The sequence below is a fragment of the Austrofundulus limnaeus genome, unplaced genomic scaffold, assembly GCF_001266775.1.
Source record: "Austrofundulus limnaeus strain Quisiro unplaced genomic scaffold, Austrofundulus_limnaeus-1.0 Scaffold12, whole genome shotgun sequence".
NCBI lineage: Eukaryota > Metazoa > Chordata > Actinopteri > Cyprinodontiformes > Rivulidae > Austrofundulus > Austrofundulus limnaeus.
Window position 1 is genome coordinate 2072195 of NW_013952414.1, and position 9131 is coordinate 2081325.

Sequence of the window (9131 nt, forward strand, 5' to 3'; positions counted from 1 at the left end):
AAAAAAAAAAAAAAAACATTTATTGTATGATTTTGTAGCACAGTCCATTACAAGTACCATTTAGTAATGGTATTATTATTGAATACCCCTGGGCGACTTTCCCATGATTTTATTTATTTTACCTTGCAATGCAACATATGTTCTCATGATCTATCTGTTGTATTTTCAATGCTGTATTTGTAGAAAAACTCCACTAGATGGCACTGTTGGATTTTAATGAATGAACAGATGTGAAGCAGCTCCCTTACAGAGAAACATTTAATTCATTTAACTTACAATTCTTACTTTAATTTAAGATAATTTCTCCAAACAAATTTAATATTGAGGCATAAAGTTCAATATTTTTTGTCAGGAAAAGATACACCACACTGAAAACAAAAGCACTTTGGTACATTAAAACTTTAATAGACATTCAGGTTTTTTAATTATTCTAATTTTAGCTATTTTATTAGCAGTTGTTGGAGTTAAGTGAGAGGTCTGAACAGGAAGTTGTATCAGACCCGATTGTAACCTGATCCAGTTCATTCTCACGGTTCATCTCTGYAGCGGTGAGGTGGGTTTTTGTTCCTCCTTCAAGCCCCCCTCTCTCTCATCCTCAAACACACTCAGGCAGACGCTGCGCGCCGCACTTTAATCTGGAAACAGCGAGGCACGTTTGACAGACGGACCTCTGACTAAAAACAATGCAGAGAGGGCCACAAAAGTTGGAAACGTTCTCTTTACGCACGGGACTGGAGCTGCCAGCAGCTGCGCGCCCGCGGGTCAGGCTGCAGCGCCAAAGGAAATCCAGTAGTTTGTCTTCTCACGTTGGATTTAAAAGAACTCTGGAATATGTGTTAAACTTTTGATTTCACTGTCAACCTTTTTTTTGTGTGTTTTGTGGAGGACAATCCGTTTTTGGCACGTTGGATCGGATTTACGCGCAGGATTCCTCTGACAAATGACAGCGTCTGAGAGGTGTGCAGCTTTCTCACTCCATCCTCTCAGGTTCTTTCCTCGCACAGACCTGAAACATCATCACCTTCCTCAACAGGTTCGACGCGGGGAGTAAAAAATAACTAAAGTTCCCCCATATTTTCCAAAAGAGGCGCCGGCGACCCCGGCCCGGAATGMGGAGAGGAGGTTTCCCGATGTCCGTCGCCGCGCTGGTGATTCTCCTCCTGGTCATTGTAGACGTGAAGGCCAGCGGGGAGTTCTGCCACGGCTGGCAGGACTCCCAGGGCGCCTGGAAGGAAGGCTTTCAGTGCCCGGAGAAGATCGACGCGGCGGACGCYATCATCTGCTGCGGGAAATGCGAGCTGCGCTACTGCTGCGCCAGCATGGACGCGCGGCTGGACCAGGGCAGCTGCGAGAACTACAGACAGGCGCCAGAACCCGGGTCAGAGAGCAAGGAGGACAAGGACTCCCGTGCAGGTAGGAGCCCAGAACTGCCACTGGAAACACTGTGCGTAAAACACAAAAGACTGAAAGAAAACTTAAAGGCTGGTCTTTTCCTGCCGCCTTTCAACGTAGACACAGGTGTCAACATAATCAAAAAAAAAGTAACAATAAAAATACCTTAACAGAAAATTACTTTGGTAAAAAAAATATTTCCATAATAAGAAAAGCACTTAAGTCATAAAACTGCTCACACATCATTATGAAATTAAAAGTAAACACTTTTACACTCTAAGAATTGAAGTGTTGAATTTACTTAACCAAGTTATGTCAACTGGTTCCAATAAACAGAGCTGAGTAAATCTTAAACAATTTACTCAGCTGTGTTTCTAGGACACTGGAATATGATTTTCATTACAGAGCTCGCGATACAATACAACTCAATCAGGTGCAGCTCGATTCGATACCGATACTTATCGCTCAATGCCACTGACTCCACAAAACCAGCAACATTATTATAAAAGTATATTATRTATTTATAATAATAAAACCAAATGTATCCAAACAACTGCTTTTAAGGACAAAAGCACTTCCAGAATACTGATCTCACGTGAAGCTTGCTGTTCCTTACTCTGAAAGTTATACCGCCCCCTATAGTTTAGGGGGATGTGTTGATATTAAAAAGAAAAAAAATCTACAAAACTGTTTTTCAAAAATACAGCTTTGGATTTAAATTTTATGCACAGCTCTACAACCAGTGGAACCATAATTTAAGTAAATTCAACACTTCATGTTTTAGAGGCCACAATCAACTCCTTCCACGATGAGTTCTGGTCATAGTTAAATTTGTAGAGTGTAAGGAGGTCTTACATTTTAAAGTAAACAAGTAAAAGTATAATATTTTATGTTTTGAACATAAAAAATAAAAGAGAGTTACGATTTAAAAAAATGACTAATGAAGTAATTTGTTATACATCACTGGAGAAGAGACAGAGCTGTTTAGGTCAAAGCTCTCGTGGAATGTGCTGCAGACCATTTTCAGCTACTACCACACCTAATTTTAGCTGAATAACTGTAAAACTGACTGCATTCTAGCCATTTTTGTGGTGTCCATCTTAAACTGGGTTGAATCCAGAAGTGTGCATGTACAGTAATTACTTTATACAAGTTTCATTATAATCCATCCAGTGGTACAGGATATATTTTGGCTAACCGACATTAATACTGTTGTCTTCACCTCTGGGTGATAAATCAAGATAAMTGTCTAAAGTTTTTTTCCAATATAAATAGGCGACTGGAAAACCCTCAGATTTTGACTGAATTAACTTAACCTAAAGTATTGACGAGTTTTGAATGTATTGAGTTTAAATATACATTTAATRTGACCCACTGGCCCCTCCCCTTCTTTAAACCAGAAGTGTCTTCCTGTCAAAAGGACAGCTGCTCAGGAGACAGCAGTTAGCTGCCCTCACAAATGGCAGATTGTGCCACGCCGCTGCTGCACTTTATAAATAGCTGTTTGTTCTGAAACGGTGCAAAAAAAAGGGAGGAGAGCCAGGCTCAAATCACGCCGTCCCCACAGGGATCGGATGTGGGCCTTGATCGGATCTTAGGGGAGTTGCACTCATCGAGGGGGGCTGACTGCCCTGCTCATAAAACTTTTTTAAAAAATAAATCATGTTATGTACCATTTGTTACAATAAAAWACCCTCCCTCCCTCCTCTCACTGTAGCATCTCTGGTGTCTGTGGGTTTTAAGAGATTCACACAAATTGCTGCATAATTATCAAAACCCAGAAACAAAAGCAGTGTTTTTCGGCTTATGTCGTGGATTAAGTGACAATCAAACATCTTTCCCTGCTCAGGCCCCTCAATTCATTACTGCCAACATTCCCATAAGTTAATCTTCCATAAAGTCTTTGAAGCTGCGTYGCATCTTTAAAAAGGTCAAAGATGATAATGAAGCAAATATGAAGAGAGGCTCGTTTCATGTTTTCCCGCAGGGATATTACTGTAGCTACATTGTAAKCTGTCATTTCTTCCCATCATACCTTATCACTACAGGAAGAGGGATATATTCTGCTCAGTGGCCTCCTGCCAACATTCGCTTCACGCCGCAGAGGAAGTGTGTTTATGTGAAACCAAGTTGTGCRTTTTTTTTGCACATTTTCCATGCGCTCCCAGCCCATCCATCATTTCAGAATGATACGCAGAACAAGCAGGAAATTATTAATGCGCTCGACATGAGGGAACATGTGGTATTTAGGAACAAGAGAATCCCCGTGGGACGGCCCGAGGAGGCAGAGGGAGTCCAGCCACAAAGACTCAGCCCAAAACAAGAGCTTAAGAGTGAGGAAGAGGAGGAGGAGGAGGAGGAGGAGGGCGGCTGCTACGGCTCAGCTACAGCAACAGGTGTGGACGAGTGACGGGAAACAATAGGAGGGCTTCGACCGCCATGTTCAGCAGTTCAAACAAGAGGAATGGAAGTCATCTCTGAAATTATGGAAGGCAGTTATGAGCCGAATTTGACCTGAGGAAGAAAGTCTGGTTCAGTCAACAGTACATTTATTTAAAGATTTAAGAACATGGACTAAGGCTCAACAACATATTTTTGGCACAAATGGAACTCTATAGTCATATGCAAAATCCACTTTTAGATGTTAAATGTATTTTGTTGTGTACTTGGAGTCTCTAGGAGCGCAGACTATTTAAACTGATTCTCTCCTGGAGCTGTGCAGATACCTGTATATTCCATTTGAGTCACATTTTTCAACCCGTTCAGTTTTCCCTATTTTCTATGATGTTTTCTTACAACATTYGTGACAGAACTGCCAAATAAAATCTGGACTTACCAAGTGCCGTTTCATCGTCTTCATTTTCTTCAGACTCTGGCTCCAACATGTACGGGCTGGGTTATAGTTGTGCTTTGGGTACTCGTGCAGAGGGTGCAAGCACCACCGCCAGCGGCGTTTATACTTGAGCACTATGTTGTTTAGTATTCTCCTAAGAACATGTAGCGTTGCACTTTATAACTTGTGCAAATGTTGTAAACAGAATTGATTGCGGTCACCTATAAACCTAGCTTAGGGCTGGATGGACAAATCGTCCGCTGTTGCCATATTTTAAATCATTTGTAAATAAAAAGTTCCCATGCAGCTATATAGTCKTAAACCCCTCTATCAAACTGAAAGCTGGAGGGGGGCGGGGTGTGAAGCGCTGCCTTCGGATTTAAAGAGACAGCCTCAAAACGAGTTGATCTGAGACACACCTCAGAAGAGGGGTGAAAGAGGGGCTTGTGGAGTTACAATAATGAGGAATTCAGACCAAAACATTGCAGTTCCACTTTATAAAGACCCAACTGAAAGATTTGATGAAAAAGAAGGATTTAAAAGTCTGTCTCCTTGAAAGACTAAATAATCTCAACATTAAAGCCTATTCTGGTTAGGATTGCTCAACATTTGTCTGAGACATTAAAAAAAAGAGATCTGCTTTTAGCTTCTTTTGGGTTTCAAATCTGTATTTTACTTCTACGACAAAGAGATACAACCTCAGTTTTGATAAAGTTGGGATGTTGCGTAAAGACGGGAACATTTATTTATACAGTACATTTTCTAACAGAGGGCAACTCGAAGTGAATCATTGTAAATATATCAGTGTTGGTGCCTACAACTTTTACCTTTTTTAAACACAGTCATATTTTTAGATTTTAAATGTGTTGTCATGAAATAAAAATTGCAATTTATTTAGGTAAAAATTGCTCACTTTCTTAGTTTAATAAATGTTCCATTGTGAATAAAATCTGTTTATATTTGCAAACTACTGCATTACAATTCACAACGTCCCAACCTTTTCAGAACTGGGATTGTAAAATTCTCCAACATTTTATAGGAGAGTTTTTTTTGCAAACAACCTTTTAAAGGTAGCTCTTTGCAGATGGGTTCTTGATGCTTTTAGTTTTATTCTTTTTTCCACCCYTTAATAACCTCTTAACCTTTTACATTTCTGGTTTAAGCCTTTAGATACACAAAATTCAGTTTCAACTCATTTGAATCAACTCATAAATCTGCGTTTTGCTACTTTAATAGAGTTCTGTTACRTCGGTACTAAAACACTTTCTCCATGGCCGTGCGTGTAAAACTTTATACTCAATCATCGTGGATTTRGAAAGGAGCTCTGTAGTGAAAGCAGGGATAAAGTTTCTGCAGAGGCAGACGTGTCGAGGATGAGGACGTGGTCTTTTTGTAAAAAAAAAAAACGTTTACTGCGAGATGAGTAGCTGCGAGCTGTTCTTGATCGGACGCCCTCACTCGGGTCAAGGTCCTGGTTTGTTTCATGTCCTGGCGCCTCGGCCTCCTCTGCTGAACAGAGACCTCCAGCTCTTAACGAGTTTCATGCGGTAATCCTTTTAATGCCTTGTGACTTTTGATGAGCATTTTGGAAAAAGTCATACGGGTGCATTTCAAAAGGGCCCGGTGACAAAAAGAAACTGGAGCCGACTGCCTCCTTTCCCTCCTCTGGCGTACGGTTACACCCCACAGCAACACAGGAACAGTCAAAGTGGAATATTAACCTCACCCTGTGGGAACTATAACACTAAACTAATCACTTGTAACGGGGACGTTGTTGTGCTTGGAAWGGTGCGAGGACGGAAATGAACAAACACCTCATGAGTGACCTCATTTTTTTAAAACGTCCWTAGAGTCGTTTGGCCAAAGAAATTAGACAAACTTGGAAAGAACAATTATTGATCTCATTTCAGAGCTGCTATTGGAGCGGCCTCCTGCTCACTTCACACATTAGCGCTCTGAAACTGAGGCAGTCTCATGTAAAAAACGTCCRAACTTTATGTGCTCAACAACGTCTCTGCTACATGACCCAGCCGTTTGCCGTTTTAAACAAAAAGGATAGGATTTACAAGGCTGAATAACCTCTCACTGCTGCAGTAAATCAGCCCCGTGTTCCTTTAAACCAGTGCCAAGTGCTACAGTTCAACTACAGTAACTTGTTTTCAAAGGCTTTAGTCATAAATAGCTGAAGAAAAAAAAAGTTACAAATGTCCACTGGCAGCCGAGTTTAAGAATGTCACCCGGTCCAAAATACACAGAGGTCTGTGGGGTCGAGGAGGCTGAGGGCCACAGCAGGGTGTGGAGGATTAAAACAGATCAAAACAAAGTTAATAACTGCTAATGAGAGCCTGAGACCCCCTGGAGACACAATACTCCCAAAGCTTTTATTCTCCCACTCTACACAAATCACTGCTCACGCTTTTTTAAAACCACTGCATACTTTGTGCCATTTTAACCATTCAACACTTAAAGCTCATGTTTTTTTTTTTTCAAACTTAATATTTAACTTTCCTTAGAACCATTTTCCTCATAAAATGCACCAAGAGGTTTTCAACTCCTTCAAAACTATAGTTTTTTTTTTTTTAATCTGCATCAACATTGACTTTATTTTGGTCGTCTGATGCCACTTTTAAATACCTTCCTGCTACTTTTAGCTTTCGCTAAAACTTTACTTTCAGCTAGCCTTTTGTTACATTTAGCTTTTAGCCAGCCTTTTGACATTTAGTTTGCTCCTTTCAGTTTTTAGCTACTGTTGTGCTACTTATAGGGCTTTATAACTTGATTCATACCTAGCCTTTTGTTACATTTAGCTTTTAGCTAATCTTTATGGTACTAAACTAGCATTTGCTCCCTTTAGCTCTTCCTTTTTAGCTTGTTTTGTTACATGCTTTAACCAGTTAGTTTGCTCTGTTTAGTTTATAGCTAGCTATTTGTTACATTAGCCTTTAGCTAGCCTTTTGGTGCTTATATTAGCATTTCGCTTTGTTTAGTTTTTACTTTCTGCTACTTGCAATTTTTAGCTTGCTTTWCCTATTGTGCTATACTTAGCTTTAATTAGACTTATGTAGCCTGTAGCTAGCATTTTATTACTTTTTAGCTAGTGTTTTGCTTTGAGCCTGCATTTGTTCCATTTTAACATCTCTATACTTTTATTTATTTTTTAGTTCCTGTTCTATTATTTTTAGTTTTTGGCCTTTTATGTACAACATTTAGGTTTTAGCTTTGGTTTTTGCTACTTGTAGCAAGCATTTCCAACTTTTAGCTCACATTTTACAGTTTAGATGTTGCTTATTTTCAAGATTTATCCACTTTTAGTTTTAAACCAAGTTTCGGCTTCTGTAAAATTTAAAAAACTTCAGCATTGATCTTGTATTTTTACAGAAAAAGCTATATTTTAGTTTAGTTTTTTTTTTTTTTTTGCTCCACAGTAATAATTCATGTTTAGAGGAGCAAAACAAGCCTTTTAAATTAAAAACTGTTTAACTTATTTTTTAACGTTTGTCTTCTAGTGCCCATCTACGTGCCATTCCTGATCGTGGGGTCTGTGTTTGTGGCCTTCGTAGTGGTGGGCTCCTTGGTCGCGGTGTGTTGCTGCCGCTGCCTCAAACCGAAGCAGGAACTGTCGTCATCAGGGGCCACGGGAGGCGGGACCACCAGCGGGCGCCTCCTGGAAACCATCCCCATGATGGCCAACACCTCCAGGGGCTCCTCGTCCCGACAGTCCAGCACAGCGACCTCATCCAGCTCGTCCGCTCCGCCCGCCGCGCCCCGCCCAGCCCCGCCCGCCGCACCCCTCATGCGGGCCCAGGCCTCCTGCTGTCTTCCCCCGGACGCCAGCGTCTTCGTCAACATGCCGACCAACTTCTCCGTCCTCAACTGCCAGCAGGCCACTCAAATAATGCCCCACCAGGGACAGTTCATGCACCAGTACATCGGCTACGCCCACCCCGTTTCCCCAGCCTTTCTGGACCCCAGCCAGGGCGGGTACAGACCCCTTCAGTCCCCCTGTCCTCCCACTGCTGGGTCCAGCGACCAGAAATACCCTCCAGTAACAGTTTGATGAGGGACCACGCTATATTTTGTTGCAAAAAAACTGACTTGTGAATTTTAACCTTTTTGATGGATGCAGCAGAGAATTTTGAGCTTTCTGCCAGAGTGGATAAAAACATAACCATACTGCTGGCAGCTGGGCCTTCCCTGATATTGTGTGTGTGTGTGTGTGTGTGTGTTTAGAGTTTCATTTGATCTCTGAGCTAAGCTCAGCCAGTCATGATGAAACAGTTCACTGTATTAATGTCAAAACTGAAAGTTGGGAGGTGTGCTGCTTAAACAAGTTCTGCACATGTTAGTGTTTGAATCTTACAACCCCAATTTAAAAAAAAGTTAAGATAAAAAAWTTTTTTTACAATGAAATATACTAAAAACATATCAAATACTTAAACTAAAATAAAAAACAATTATTTTAAATAAAAAAAGGCCAATTATTTTATGGCCGCAACACTTTTCAAAAAAGTTGGAAAAATAAAAGGTAAGTGATACAAATAAACAGCTATAGGAACAATTTGTAACTGGTTAGGTTACCTGCCAGTAAGAGGACAGAGTATGAAAAAACACTGTAGAAAGGCTATCGGCACACAGTTCAAAAGCCTGCCTCTCTGATGCTATGGGGGTGCATTAATGCATCTGCTATGGCAGCTTACACAATCGTAAAAAGCACCATTAATGCAAAAGAAGGATTTACAGGTTTTAAAATATATGCTCCAATCTTGTGAAAAATCCAGACAATCCAGACCTGTAGAACAGCTGGAGTCCTACAGCAAAAATAAAMAACGTCCTCCAAAAACTCAGCAGCTGGTCTCCTCAGTTCCTGGATGTTCAGGCTTTTAATAAACATGAGCCTATCCCAACT

General features: G+C 40.8%; 1 protein-coding gene across 1 annotated transcript; it reads left to right on the forward strand.

Annotated features, from left to right (window-relative positions):
- Nucleotides 1-186: 186 nt before the first annotated feature.
- shisa2b (shisa family member 2b) lies at nucleotides 187-9125 on the forward strand. The gene is made up of 2 exons (XM_014002235.1): nucleotides 187-1413; nucleotides 7732-9125. Exons 1-2 carry the CDS (start codon nucleotides 1110-1112, stop codon nucleotides 8280-8282), a joined length of 855 nt encoding a protein of 284 aa, XP_013857689.1. The 5' UTR covers nucleotides 187-1109; the 3' UTR covers nucleotides 8283-9125.
- The last annotated feature ends 6 nt before the right edge of the window (nucleotides 9126-9131 follow it).